Source organism: Miniopterus natalensis, chromosome 11, assembly GCF_054644295.1.
Source record: "Miniopterus natalensis isolate mMinNat1 chromosome 11, mMinNat1.hap1, whole genome shotgun sequence".
NCBI lineage: Eukaryota > Metazoa > Chordata > Mammalia > Chiroptera > Miniopteridae > Miniopterus > Miniopterus natalensis.
Window position 1 is genome coordinate 28,221,207 of NC_142091.1, and position 15,761 is coordinate 28,236,967.

Genomic DNA, 15,761 nt, shown 5'->3' on the forward strand with positions numbered 1-15,761 from the left:
GATTTTTTGGTTCCAAATGTTTCTCTGTCTTAAAGTTACATGCATATTTGTCATGATATCATTTCATTAAATGGGTATATTATATTAATATTAAAGATTATGCAAAATGACTTAGCATAAACAGAATGTATGGTTATATTTTCATCTCTTTTTTAAACACAGTTTACTTAATGGTAACTTAATGTGCTCTATGAAAACTTCTTAACTCACACATACCGGAGCCGCCTTACCCTCTACTGTAAATGCTTTGCATTTATTCTCTAGAATATGTTGAAGAAAGTACTATTTTTATTTGCATTTTAAAGATGAGAAAACTGAAGACCAGAGAGATAAAATAATTCATGCAAAGAGATTGAGCCAGAAATCAAATTCATCAAGTCTGATATCAGATCCCCCGTATGTTAAAGGTTTTCACGTATCTTTAACATACTTGATAGCACAGCCTGTGCCAGGTTAACCTCCCATTAAGAGCACTCTGCCCGGCGGGCGTGGCTCGGCGGTTGAGCATCGACCTAGGATCCAGGAGATCGCGGTTCAATGGGCTGCGGGCTCGATCCCGAGTCGGGGGCGTGCAGGAGGCAGCCGGTCAATGACCCTCTCATCGTTGATGTTTCAGCTCGCTTTCTCCCTCTCCCTTACCTCCCTGAAACCAATAAAGATATATTAAAAAAAAAAAGGACTTTATCACCTGGCCGCTTTTCTTTGTTAGTTTTTAAGGCAGAATAAGCCCTCCACACAACCTTCCTCCCCAAAATATCCCCATCCTAACCCCAGAATGTATTTCCTCCCTCGGCAAAGGCGCTTTCCGACCTGCTTCAGGGTCAGGGCTGTGCGATGGCGTCCCCGGGAGCCGCACTCCCGCACGTGTGGGGCAGGCAGCTCTCGGGCGGCAGCCAGGCGCAGGGAGGCTGGGCGCTGGAGCCGCCTGCCCGGGAGGGCGGAGACAGGCCCCGGGGGGCAGAGACAGGCCCGGGAGGGCGGAGACAGGCCCGGGGGGGGCGGAGACAGGCCCGGGGGGGCGGAGACAGGCCCGGGGGGGCGGAGACAGGCCCGGGGGGGCGGAGACAGGCCGGGGGGGGCGGAGACAGGCCCGGGGGGGCGGAGACAGGCCCGGGGGGGCGGAGACAGGCCCGGGGGGCGGAGACAGGCCCGGGGGGGCGGAGACAGGCCCGGGGGGGGCGGAGACAGGCCCGGGGGGGGCGGAGACAGGCTCGGGGGGCGGAGACAGGCCCAGGGGGGGGGCGGAGACAGGCCCGGGGGGGGCGGAGACAGGCCCGGGGGGGGCGGAGACAGGCCCGGGGGGGCGGAGACAGGCCCGGGGGGGCGGAGACAGGCCGGGGGGGGCGGAGACAGGCCCGGGGGGGCGGAGACAGGCCCGGGGGGGCGGAGACAGGCCCGGGGGGGCGGAGACAGGCCCGGGGGGGGCGGAGACAGGCCCGGGGGGGGCGGAGACAGGCCCGGGGGGGGCGGAGACAGGCCCGGGGGGGGCGGAGACAGGCCCGGGGGGCGGAGACAGGCCCAGGGGGGGGGCGGAGACAGGCCCGGGGGGGGCGGAGACAGGCCCGGGGGGGCGGAGACAGGCCCGGGGGGGCGGAGACAGGCCCGGGGGGGCGGAGACAGGCCCGGGGGGGCGGAGACAGGCCCGGGCCGGGCATGCGCGCTGCGCCCGCGCGGACCGCGCTCCCCCGGCGCTGTTCACCGTGACCTCGGGGGGGGCCCTTCGTGCGCAGACATCGACCGACCCCCTGGCCACTGCCTACAACCAGGAACTAGGTTTCCATGGCCTATTTCTGGTCACAGAAACATCACCACGTTTTTAAATAAAGACCTAAAACACTTCCAGTGTGAACCGCTGGAATAAGTGTGAGCTACACACACATTTAAGGAAGATTTAGAAAAACAGGGTCATTCTTCGTCTACCCCTCTTAGTCCAGTTCCGGGTCACGTGGGCGGCGGGAACCGCTCCCGGCAGGCAGTTCGGGGCGGCCGTCAGGCGGGAACCCCCGTGGTGGGGACGCCACGGCCGCGCTCCCAACTTGGGCCGCTCACGTGGACGCCACCTTCGCCCTCACCCGTCCACTGGACACGTGCTGATCCCCCTCCTGTGCGCATGTGTGGGAGGCGGGAGGAACCCGCAGGATGCCGGGAAAACCCAGGCAGGCTCGGGGAGGACACGCAGAGCCCGCGAGACAGTGCCAGGCGGGGAGCGGCTTTTTCCGTGGGCGTTCGAGTGGCGCGAGCTGGAAGGGCCCGTGGTGCGCGAGGATCTGCTGCGTGACTCCAGAAGCGAGAAGAGGTAAGGAATTCATTCCCCCGGCGCCTCCATAAGGCCCGCTCGTGCCACGGCGAGTGGGCCCGGAGCGGCCGAGGCTGGGGCCTGGCTTGGGCTTGTTGAATCCCAGGAGAAGCAGGCGCGGTGGAGGCCGCGGCGCTGGTGGTCACTCACCGCGGTGGCAATGGAGGAACACAGTCAGCGACACAGCTCAGCTCCCTACCGGAGAGAGGTGCGGAAGTTCCCGCCTTTCTGTGGTTTCTCTCCTTGTTTCCGTCCAAACACACAAGCACACTCTCACACACATCTGTGCGTTCTTTACAAGTACTCCGGCGGGAGTGTTTAAAAAGGACACGATGTGAGAAGGAAGACTGACTGCATCCCAGGCAGAGTGTAGAATTTGCTCGAAAGGCCAGAGGAACAGAGTGCTCAGCCCTATCCCGGGCTTTGTTTCCAGGGCCTTCCCGGCCTTCCAGGCCCCTGTCCCGGGACGGCTTGTGTCTCCCAGCAGCTGAAACGGATTCCGCTTAGAGTCACTGTTTTGATGCCCGGCAATTATTCTTCCAAAAGCGGATTTCAGGTTTTGCTGTTTTTGTTTTTTTTTATTCCTGCATTGCTCTCGAGGCACACACCTCTCTCCACCTAGCCAGGACGTACACATCTCTGAAAATATCTTATTTTGGGACCAATTTGTATTCATGCTATTTACTATCTCTCTAAGATGGCTTCAGTCTGAATTGTCCTCGAATTTTAGTGAGGGGAAAGTGTTAGGTGAGTGTTATAATTTGGAAAAGATATATTTATGGAAGGAAGCAGTATTTCAAGTGCCAATTAGGGTCTTCAGCTCCTCTCAGAGAGAACTGCAAGTCTTCTCCCCTCTTCATCTTTTCATTTCCTTCTTTATTCCTTTTGATCTCTTATTTTTAAACTTCTCTTTGCATTTTTAAATCCATGCAGCCCTTTTCAAAAGTACTGTGGCAAGTTATTAGAAAAACCATGAAATTATTTATATGCTTTGACCCAGAGATCATACCACTGGAAAATAATTTAAGAGAAATCACACCCAAATGTACCAAGATATTCCTTATAGCACTAAACTTGATTTAAAAGCTAGATAAAACCTAACCACCAAGTAGCAAGAAACTGGTAAGTTATGACACATCAACATAACAACAATGAAATTTATAGTTATGAGTCATCTAGGAGAAACTGGGTATAAGTCCCATCTAAATTCTACTGAACAGACATGTAGTCCTGGGTAAGGTACATAACCTATGGAAGCCACAGTCTCCTCATTTGAGTACACAAATAATACTTATATCAATAACATGAAAATTAAATAAGTTTATATATATATGAAGTACTTAGTACAGTTCTTGGAGTATCATAGCTAGTCACTATATTATGTACAGTTCTTGGAGTATCGTAGCTACTCACTATATTATAATATCTTTGTTATTTATTTTTAAATACAAAATTAGAAATCTGTATGATTATGATTGTGAAACATGCAAGAATTGGTAGATTAATAGGAAATTATAGGAATAATTTCTTACACTATGAAAGGAGCTCACAAAACAGATAAACATGAACTATATAGAGTTGTAATAAGGTTTTTGTTTAAAAGAAGATACTTAAACTATTCTTTCTTACATTTTAAATAGCTGAATGATTTGGAAGTCCTTAAGGCCTCCAGTGGATGCCATAGGGAGTTTTATCTTCTTTATGTTGTACAAACTCGCAAATGCTTATGAAAATAAGCAACACAACATTAAAACAAACAAACAAAAATCTTTTTACCTGCATTTCAGCAGCATCCAGAGGCGTCTAATCAGAAGGGGAAAACAGCACAGGCTCACAATAGGTGGCCCAATGAGACCCTTTTTATGGTGACAAAGAAAACTGTTCCCTACAGATCAAAGCCCATATAAACACAGAAAAGGCTATTTTAAAACATTCACAATCTATGCCAGTAGTCAGCTTGCTAGAGACACTGGCTGAAATGACTTGTACCCATCATATACTTACTTCTACAGATGGAGAAGTATGTATTTGACTTTTTGGAAAGGTTGGGAACTAAAAATACTCTCCATATATATTTATATATATAAAACACAGAAAGAGGGACAAAAAAGTGGCAGCTGATTATTTCTTTTTCTGTGACAAAATGTGACTTACAACGTGGCAGTGGAAAAGAGCAGAGCTGAAAATGAATCAATTTATAAAAGCCATAGTATAAAACAGTGCCACAGAATATCATGTAAATTAGAATTTAATAAAAGTGCCAGGTATCTTGAAATATCAGTCATGTAATTTTGGCACCTTACTGAGAAAACCACGGAATCAATGTGGTGGTGGTTTTATCACAGATGTTGCTGCTACATAAGTAGTTACCTTGAGGCCCTAGTCTAGAGAAACAAAACAATATTCTCTATTGAAGTGCAGCGATACAGGGGGAATTGCCTTGTGATAAAGAAAAGAATGACTTTATACAGACCCCTGTCATCGATAATGACAATTCCTTGAGTAGATTATATTCAAGAGGCTTTGCAAACAAACAAACACACACACACAAACAAAAGATTAAAAATACCACCTGGACTAAAAGTTTCTCTTTCAGATCAAACCTAGTTAAGTTGGAGTTGTGTTCTGAGATCATACTGAAGGCAGGCGCTGTCACGGTTTCTGCTTCTCCAGAATCTTCTGCAGATTGTAACCTGGACTTCTTTTCCCACTCATTGTTATTGGTTTTATTTTTTCCAATGTCTGTCTAAGTGGAATCCACTCCTCAGGTGCCATTGCAAATTTATTGTAAATCTTTTGTTTTTTCGGTTACTCATCCAGCTGAGGATATAATTCCCAGTTTTTTCCCTCTAGTGCCACAGATCCCCGCTGTGTTAATGAGTATGCTGCTCCTCATCTCTTGTCTGATTTCTCTCCACTAGGAATCAGAAATTAGACAGGATTGCAAATGATAAGTCTGACCTCTAAGGAGAGTTAAAGGAGGAATATTGCTCTATAACTGAGTTTTTTAACTATTAGTAATTTCTAAGAGTCAGTGACATTACTTTAGCAATATTTGTAATTTTTTTTTTTTAGATAAGATTATACGTCTATCATAGGTTGATTTTTTGTTTTTCTTTGAAATCCAAACTGTGACTAAGTGAAATGTAACCATTTAAAATTACATGATCTTGACTTTAGATCAGTCTTTTTTGGATAAAGCCATTTTTAAGGGCTCATTTTTTCCAGTCAATTCCTTTTTAAATGCTAAGATTCAGACTTTACAGGAGTTGTAGAAAATTTTCATTGAAAGGTACCATATAGGTCAGTGTGTGTTCTCTTAAATACACTCCCAGAGATATAGAGGTTCAGGTGCCATACACAGGCAGGTTCCTGGGAGCCTGAATTGGATAATTCTGTCTTTAAAGCATGGCACAGAGAGTGCAAAGACATTGCTCAGAGATGACACTGAAAATTAAGTAGTCAAACTAAAAGAAAAAAAGAAAATGTTCAGCAGACAGATACAAACTAGGTATAAGGGAACTGAAGAGACAGGATGCTAAGACAGAGTAAGTAAGTTTGAATGAGAGAGTGAAAGTTGGAATCCAGTGGAATACCCTAAAATGTTGTGGCAGAATCACAGGGACTTTTTATAGAGCATGCTTGACCTTGCTCCTGAATGGAGAATTCTTAAGAATCTTGAGCCAATTTAAATGTATCATAGAATTGTACTCTTGAAACTCATATAATTTTATTAACCACTGTCACCTCAAGAAATTTAATTAAAAATAAATAAGTAGGCACTACTATAGATTCAATACTTAAAGTCTCTTTATAGAATTCATGTTGGATTAGCCATCCAAACTATGTGTGAAAAATTACAGAGGCAACCACTTATTTTCAAAGGATGTTGATTTTGGTTTTGGAAAGCTCTGTGTATTGGATAGCTTCTCCTTTCATTGAACTCCTATACCTTCTACCCATTGGTTCTAGTCTTTTATGCTATATATAGCTATAATACAAGTGTAATATCAATTGGACTATTTTTAGAAATTCAGATGGACCCAGCTGAATTCAAATAGCAGGATTATCTAGACATCATTATGTAGGTTTAAGACCAAGAAAAATAGAAATGTTATTTAGCTACAGTTGAAGATAAGCTGATAGTCACATAATTGTTCTCAACCTTGAAATGTCTTTTAGCATTTTTTACATTCTCTAATTAAATAAAATTCTTCTTAAGTGATAGAAAAGCCCTTAATAGGATTATTATTGTAGCCATTAGTGGTGAAACGTCACCAGACCTTGGTTCAGTAACCTTGGCACTTGAGTTCCGTTCCGGCTAAGAAAGAATTCAGAGCCAAGACTCAAATACCAGCAAAAGTTTCTTTAGAAAGTCACAGAGGTAGAAGTGAGCCATGGAAGAAGTGAGCCAGCTGGGCTGCATGGGCTCAGGAAACAGATTAGAGAGGCAAAAGAAGGGCCCTTGGAGCTTAGGAGAAAGAGAGTAAAGGTACTTACTTGGAAGAGGAAGGGGGAAGGCACAGGAGTGTTCAAGAGAGAGCAAGAGTGAGCACAGGGTCCTCATCCTCAGGGCTTTTACCTTCTCTCTAGAGGCAGGGATCTCAGGGGAAGCCCCAGAAGAGGACCTCAATGGAATATTCATCAGTTTTCCAGGTGTGTCTTTCAGGATCATGCTCTCTGTTGATTGGCCGGCACTGAGGTAGGGGGTCATTAGTAATTGCATTCGGTCCTGATATCAGCCATGGCTTCCTCTGGTTTTGCTCCTTTTTTGGGGGGCCTGGAGCTAAAACACAACTGAGGCCCGAGTTATATCTAGTTTGTCTAAAACTCTGTCTCTGTGGTCAATAGAGCCAAAGCTTTGTTCTTAAGATTATTTGATGCAGGTCAAAACCTCAGTGTCCTGAGGATTTAGTGCTTAAGGGAGTGGGAGTGCAAGGGCTTGTATGGAATTCAGGTGAGGCTATTCTTTGGGCCCCTTGTTCCTCCTCTAACGAGTCTACTACATGACTAGCCACATGCTAGGGGAGGATCTGAACCACATGACCAGCGATATGAAAGATCAGGGTCTAAACTGCATGACCAGCGATATGCCTGGGGAGGAAAGGCCACCCTGGGGGACAGGTTTTGTTTTTCCAGTTTTGCTCATTGTCAGATACCTGGAGCTTTCTGCCTTGGTGACCTTCTGTACCTGGACTATCGTTCCTACTCGGTTCATGCCTGTTTACTGCCTCCTGCACTGCCAACATACTTAACGAGCACATCTTGAGACAGGTACTTAGCCAGATCTGTTAGAGGGGCCAGGCCCTTGTTTTCAGTGACCTTCAAAAGTATAGTCAGGACTGTGGCAGGAAAGAGTTGAAAGTTGTTTTATATTTGATATTTATAACACATTTTAGCAGGACTGTAAAATGTAAGGGAAACATTATGCTTTCTGGGAAAAATAAAAATGGATTTCTCAAGCTTGGAGGACTTGGGCTTAATTTGTTATTGTTTTATTAAAATAAAAGAAAGGCAATTAAAAAACCTTTATTAAACAACAAGAAGGAAATAATTAAAATGATTCCCATATTTTATAAGTTTATCCAGATACAACTAACAGTTACTAATTACCAAACAGCATTCTTTCCTTAAAAATGTGAGCTTGAGGAAGACCATCAAAGGGATAATCAAGGCGAGCACAGGTGTGTTCTGCCTGAGATAGAAGAGGGGTACACTTTGTATTAGATTACAATTCTGATAATGGTCTTCACGGACAAATACTAGGGATTTCTGTTGGGACCTCCCCTGGGGACTTGAACGCCATTTGAGTCAGAGTGAAGTCAGGCTTTTGGCCCTACTGTATTGTCCAAGCCTTTTATAAATTACTCTGATACAACATGCTGTGGTAATCCTCCTTTTCCATGAGGAGTGGCTGCTGTTCTTCGGACAGCTGCTTTCTCTTCCGACGACGACATACCAGGCCAGTGAGCCCTCCCAGCACGGCAGTGAGAACAGACCCCACTACAGCTGCCCCAATGAGCCACGGCCAGATCCGACTTGCTTGTTCTAAATAGGGCTTAATGTAATCTCGAAAAAAGTCTGGATCTGAAAAAGACAAACCAGTGTTTTTACTATTGTTGTGGTCATCATCGTTGCCATCTTCATCATCATCACCATCATCATCCTTGCATAATATTTTGGAGTCAGATGCTTGGGTTTGAATGTCAACTCTGCCACTTATAAGCTTAGGGAAGTTACACCTTATTCCTATGCCTCAGTTTCTTTATCAGGGAAATAGGAAAACAGTAACCCCAACTTGTCGGGATGTTTTATAGTTTATAGATAATATCTCATCTGTAAATTATACAGTGCCTGCCCCCAAGACAGTTACTATAACTCTTTGAGCTATTTATTCTGGTATTTGCCTCCATATTTCTAAATAACGGGCAAATATTACTGTCTCTTAACTATCAAGTTTATCTCTGGAATTCCTCAAATATAATGATTTTGGTTCTCTTACAACTCCTCTTTTCTTTCTTTGACCTTTTCAGTATAATAATATCATGATTTGGGGTCAAATCAACATCTAGGATTTTTATTATTTTTAGTATTTAGATATTATTCACAGTTGAACCAAATATTTATTATGTGATGATTACATTTCCTTGTGGTATCCTTTTGCTTGATTTTAAAGTACCCATCACTATTTATAAGATACTCTATATCCATTTTGTAATACAATGGAAAGAAGAGATTGCATATTGGCTTTAACCTTGCAGCAAATTATGTCTGTGTGACTCAAGTCTTGAGCAAAAGTAATATATGCAACTTTTGGGCGGTCCCCTTAAAAAGAAATAGTATGCCTCTTTATTTTTGCTTAGCTGGAATGTGGTTAGTGTCATGGTGAGCCATCTTGGACCATGTGGTCCAGGTTAAACCCTAGGTCTTGTGAAATTATAAGAAAGGAGTGGCTCTGGTTCCTGAAATTATGAAGCTGATACTGGACAACATACCAAGACTGTTATTTGAGTAATAGATTAACTTAAGCCTTAGGTATTTGAAACTAGATCTGCTCCCTATCCCAACCTTCCTACCCTCGCTGATGCAGGAGCTATAGCCTTCCTTTATGACCCCTTTCCTTGGCTATAGTCAGTTAATACAAGGTGGACCATTGACTTAAGATGGGCCAATCAGAATCATTACTCAGAATTCACTGTGCTGTCATTGAGAGGAAGGTGATGATAGTCTTCTCAACAAGTGAAAGACAGGATGAAGTCAACACACTTCGAAGAATAGAGACTCAAGTCAGAATAATAAGAGTCAGAGAAAGCGAGAGACAGTCTTTAGGGCACTTAGTTCCCTGGTTATTGCTGTCCCTCAGTATCAGCCAAATTTCTGTCTTTCTCACAGTTTGACTGCTCATCCTGCTTCTTGAATTTTATAAAGCAATAAATTCCATTTTTATCTAACCTCATTCCTATGGAGTTTCTGCCATTTGAATTTCAAAAAGTTTTAATTATTTTTAAAAGTTAATCATATGCCTACTCCAATAAAGATAGAGAAGTATCTTAAAATATTCTGGAATTACAGTTATATGTAGATTTTATATATAATAAAAATGAAATCCACAAACCAAGGAGGAAAGGAATTTTTGTTTAATAAATTAATCTTAGAAAGAATGGATAGCAACATGAAATAAAATTTAAAATGATAGTCTCACTATTAACCATAAACTCAATAATGGTCAGAACAATTAAAGCAGAAATGTTGCTTTTTAATCAGAATTTGATAAAAACCAATTCTATATCAAAGCCCGGTATTGATTCATAGAAGATAAAAGTAAAGCTTCCATGGCCTAATTGGGGCTATAGGGCTAAAACCCTGTCTACTTCTCCTGCTACCTTTCTTCTTCCTTGGCACTGTCCTTTTGCCAGCTGTCACTAAGATACCTCTGAAATACCTTAGGACTTATTAAGCATAATTCGAACAATACTGCAATTTAGTGTTTCTTTTCATTAGGAAGGGTCAATAATTTACAAATGATAAACATGAAATAAATCATTAAAAAGATTTATAACTTGGAATTAGTGTAATTTAAACCTAAACAATGAAAGGAAACAAATATAAAGCAAAAGAGAAATTTAAAAATGGGAAAACTTTTTTTCATCAAACATAAAATTTATTTTTAATATATTTTAAAATTATTTTGAAAATGGAGCTACGAATGCCTAGCTTATGTTGCTATTAGTCACTTTAATGTATAGTGCATTTAAATATCTAACAAAAATGCAGAGTACATAGAGGTTACATAATAAATGTGATTTCCTTTATTTTACTTTTAAAAATATAAAATAAATGATTAATGCTTTTAAGCCCTTACTGTGACTCATTGAGTCTCTTCTCCATTTTACTTCTCAAACAGTTTTGGTTACTTTTCAGTAAAAAGTACCCATTTGGACACTAGGGAAGGAACAGTGAGGTGGAACATATGTGTTCAGACATGTGGGGACTAAAGAGAACCTTCTCTTCCATGGAGTAATAGAGAATTGGTTTGGGATAGAATATTTGCCGCTTACTAGCTTTGTGACTCAAAATTAGTCACTTTATCTTTCTGTTTTCAATTTACTCAGCTATAAAACAGAATAGAAATCACTACTACATAGGATTGTGCAGATTAGCAGAGATAACAATTTATATGCTGATTCTCTAACATTAGTGTCCCCAGATCAGACTCTCCTGTTTCAAGGCTATTCAACTGCCCCAGAGACATATTTATCCTGATGTCTCATATCACTCCATTTCACTATGTAACAAATACAACTATAAGATTCCTTCTGTGTCTGGCCCTGCTCCTATTGTCACTATCTCAGTGATTTACAACACCATTCATTATTTTCACAGCTCAGAAAGCTTAAAGGCATCCCTAGTATTTCTTTCTCACCTAGTATAAAAATCATTTTTCAAGTTCTGTAAATTTTCTTTTCAGGATAATGTCAAGTCCTTTAGTGCTTTCTGCCTGCTTCCCTACCACTACCACTGCAATCCAAACTGCCTTCATCTCTCCCCTGGACACTTATGATAGTGTTTTCACTCGCTTCCTAAATATTTTTTCCAGTTTCTACAAAACTTTCTACATGTTGCAGGAACAGTGATCTTTTGAAAACTAATTTGACCACGATCTGTTTAAAATTTATTAAGGCTTCCGTTATTCTAACAATATGGCCAAAATCCATAATCAAGAGCCCTTTATCAAATAATTCTTCCTGTCATACTGATATCCTCTGAAATGTGTCTTCATTGACCCCAAGACATGGGCACATCTCTAAATGAGTTATTAGATAAGTAGTTGTTTAAGCTCTTTCTCTTCCACTAGGATGTAAGCTCTGTAAGGAAGAGGCTTTATTTGACACTGTATGCATAGTATCTAAGACAATGCCTTGTTCAAGGTAGTTATTAAACATATGTATGTAGAAAGAATAAGTAAATCAATAAAACCACCTAGAAACAAACTAATGTGATAGAAGACTTGACACATGTAAGAATACATATAAAAAAATCACCTGGGTATTAAGAGGGATGACATTTTTCTAGCAAGCTTTACTTATATTGGTTAAAAGACACCACTCTTTTTGATAAATATCACACTCAAATTAATTCATTGATTTCGCTCTATACCAGATACCAGTTGACAGTTAGACTGGAAAAGCTTGCAAGATATCAATTCTGATATTGTAGGGCTCACAGCCACGATGGAGAATGGAAAGATTTATCCTTACGGAAATAGCCATGTAACTCTAATAAAGGAGTGATTAAACATGACTACGTATATGTATAAGATGATATGATATCTGAGACCTTGACAGATGAATAAATAGCATCAGAGTTTAGCCAGAGAGAAGAGCATATTCAAAAACATGAGTCAGTGAAAGAGTCTGGCATGTTCTGAAATGGAAATCATAAAGTCCTAAGTGGTGAATCTTTGGAAAACCATTACCAATGTGCTGTTTTCATTGTGTACTCTGGGTACTTACGCAAGAAAGGGCAAACATGTTACTTGAGACTGCTGCTCTTTTTGAATCACAAAAAGCCCTTCCCCTTACCACACCTCCATAGTTTGTAAAATCCCCTGTTCTCGGTGATCTTAAGGTTTTCAAAGAACTAATCTTCTCCTGTCAGCCATTTTAGTAGTCCTTCCATTGGCAGTGATATTCAGATAAATCAAAATAGTTCAATCAAACTCATATTTGTTCAACTAGTGGTTCCCCCAAAGGGCAGGAAAAGGTTGACAAAATGCACATTCTCTTGTTGGCCCTAAATCATGGTTCTGTGATGCCACCTACTAGATGTTTATATTCTTTAAGCCTCTGATTTCTAATCTATGAAAAGGAAAAAGAAATAACAGCACCTACTTCATGGGGTAGTTATGAAGGTTAAAAGAAATAATGCATACAGCCACCCAGAAGAGTTCTTGGAACATAAGATACTCAATGTGTGTTGAAATGACTAAATTTAGCTCCTCTGTGTAATGTTTCGTTGCTCATACTATTCAAATAGGAGAATTTAGCATTTGATACAGACGATGTCACTTTCCACCTCTATTTTTTTTGTAATCCTTTTAGTTTAGGGTATTCCCTGCCCTTTTTATCTGCTACCTCTCTGCTCACCCTTCAAGGCCTTGTCTTCTTAGTGGAACTTTTCAGAAGTCATTGCTTTCTTCTCGGTGAAGGTTATGACTCTGTTACTACACTTAATACAACCTTATGTTTCATGCTTCCCTGCACAATTGTCTGGCTTCCACACTGAATTTAGGGCTCTTTGAGGTCTGGAACTATGTCAGTCATTATGTCACTAATGTCTAATACAAGAGGTAAGTTCATAAAGTCATTTATTTGTTCATTTTATTTATCTGTTTATGTTTTCACAAATTATCAATGAATATAAGAAAACGTCAGTGCTTGTTGAATACCTCTTACCCACAAGCTATATGCTGTTTTACAGCTTTTGGTTGTTGACCTTCTTTGTGTTAGAGTGGAAGTTTTGTTTGACAGAGTGAAGGGGACCTTCTGGTGTTGAAATCTTGCTCCTCCACATATCAGGGTTTAAAATTGGGAAAGTCACTTAAATTCTCTTTGTATTAGTATCCTCACCTCTTTCTAGGGATAATGATACTTACCTGTTATATGGTTGGTTAATAATGCATGTATGGAATCTGCATATAGCAACCTCTCAAGTAAGGGAAGACATTACTATTTGTTCATCATCAAGAAGTTACTGATATAGTTCTACTCAGAACGATTATTTAAAACCAAGATTTGCTTGGCCGGCGTGGCTCAGTGGTTGAGTATCAATCTATGATGCAGGAGATCGCGGTTCAATTCCCAGTTAGGGCACACACCCGGGTTATGGGTTTGATCTCCAGCAGGGGACATGCAGGAGGCAGCCGATCAATGACTCTCTTCGTTGATGTTTCTATCTGTCTCTCCCTTCCCTTCCTTGCTCTGATATTAATAAAAATATATTTAAAAAATTAAAAAAAATAAAATCCAGATCTACTTAAAATTCTAGAGTTTTATATTTCTACCTAAATAGCAATTATCATTATAATAGCTTTCCTCCTTCTTCTTCTTCTTATTATTATTATTATTTGGGCCTAAAAAACAGTATGTCCAGAATTTTTCCTGGTAATCCAGCAGAAAGTTTCCAAAGATGGTTTCAGAACTGCTAGATGCAGTAGGCTCTTCAATGCATCACATTCATTTAATTATCATACTATCTCTTTGAGGTATTGTGATCCCTATATTTCAGGTTAAGAAACTGAGATTCACTGAACTGAAGTAAAATTTTCCAGGGTCACACAACAGTTAGCAGGTAGTCATATCTCAAACCTGTTTCTTTCCTGATTTAAATTCTAGTCTCTCTTCATGGCTTTCATGTGTGAAATGTATACTCCACAGAATGGATATGAGTTTAAAGATCCTTGCAACTTAGTTCACGTAATAATAAATTGGTGATAAATTAAGGACTGTAATGCACTTTCCCAATTTAAAGGATTTGGTGGTAACATTGTAAAAGCATAAGGTTTTGTATTCTCTCAAAAGAAATTGGTCACGCTTTATTTGGCAATTCATTTGGAAGAAATGAAACTTTACCTGAATTTTGTAGGTAGCTATAGTCATAGCCCAGGTCTCTGGATGAAATAAAGAAATCACCGTTTCTGTAGAGAGGTATGAAAGGAACCATGTAGGATTCCCGGTTATGTCCAATGGGTGCATTGGCTGCTGGATAAACTTCTTGAAGAGGACGGTGCCTTCGGAGCCACTGTTCAAAAATACTGCAGAGGAAAGGATTGTTCAGACTCAGAAACATACTGTTTATAAAGGAAATATTTGGGTTTCTTAAAGTAAAATAATAAGACATATCTTAAGATCCCAAGATATGGAAAGATGCCAAATGTATTTTTAATTCTTTGAAAGTATTTTGTGAAGCACCAGTTCATGCCATCAGGCCCTGATAAAACTCATTCATTTGAAAGAAATACTGGAGGAAACTGAAACAGGAATTTTTTTTAGAAGATAAATGAAACTTACATGACAAGTTCAGATCCTTCAGAATGTGGCAGAACAAGGGTAATTATTGGTTGAGTGACAATTGAGTCATAGTTATAAATTAAATGTTTCATGTGTCAAACAAAGTTAGCCCAAAGAAAGAATGTACAAAACTAAATTGAAATTAATAATGGAATTTGGTCATTTTTTCGGTCATGGTGGGGACCTATGATTATTTCAGTGTTCTTGTTTTATTTGGTGATGTGTATGGTTAATGAATCTTGGAGGGAGAAAGAGCTCAACACCCATGAGTCTAATTTGTTTCCAAACTCCTCCTGAAGCTGGAGTGTCACTACCACATGATCAATATTCTGCCAATCAGACGTACCCATCCAAGACTTTGAAACAGCACATACTGACACAAAGAGGCAAGGACAATTGAAAAGTAGTCTAGTCATGGGCGATGGCAGTTGCAATATCAACATCCAGTTTTTAGAGGCAGCAAGGCCAGAAGTACCAGAAAAGGTACTTACTCTTCAGGGGTCTCCTGTGTTCTGTAGCATCATTTCCGCAGATCACTTGGCTGCTGCCCTCCTCCCTTGCTCCTACCTGTTTCTGAACCTGCTTCTCCATAATTTCCTGACCTATCCAATATCCTCTCAGCAAATTCTTTTCCTTTTTAAATGAGCCAGAGTTAGTTTCTGTTGCATTCAATTAAAAACTCTGACTGGAATAATAGCTAAAATACTAAGGGATCAAAAAGGTGCAGTAAGAATGAAGTAGAAACTGAAGCTATAGCAGAATTTATAGTGTGTCATTAATAGTGTGACAGAGAAAATGACTTTGGATTATCAGGCTATATGACATGGAGGGAAGAACACTAGATCCGGAGGCAGAGAACTACTGGGAGGCCTAGCTCTGTGGTTTAGGAGCTGTAT

General features: G+C 41.0%; 1 protein-coding gene across 1 annotated transcript in view; it reads right to left on the reverse strand.

The window, feature by feature from the left end:
* Nucleotides 1-7,775: 7,775 nt before the first annotated feature.
* The window catches only part of TYR (tyrosinase), a 51,933-nt gene continuing 43,947 nt past the window's right edge, over nucleotides 7,776-15,761 (reverse strand). The window contains exons 4-5 of the mRNA XM_016206730.2: nucleotides 14,428-14,609; nucleotides 7,776-8,383 (exon numbers count right to left, since the gene is read on the reverse strand). Coding sequence (XP_016062216.1) covers nucleotides 8,154-8,383; nucleotides 14,428-14,609 — 412 coding nt within the window. The 3' untranslated portion in view covers nucleotides 7,776-8,153. The remainder of the gene's footprint in view (nucleotides 8,384-14,427; nucleotides 14,610-15,761) is intronic.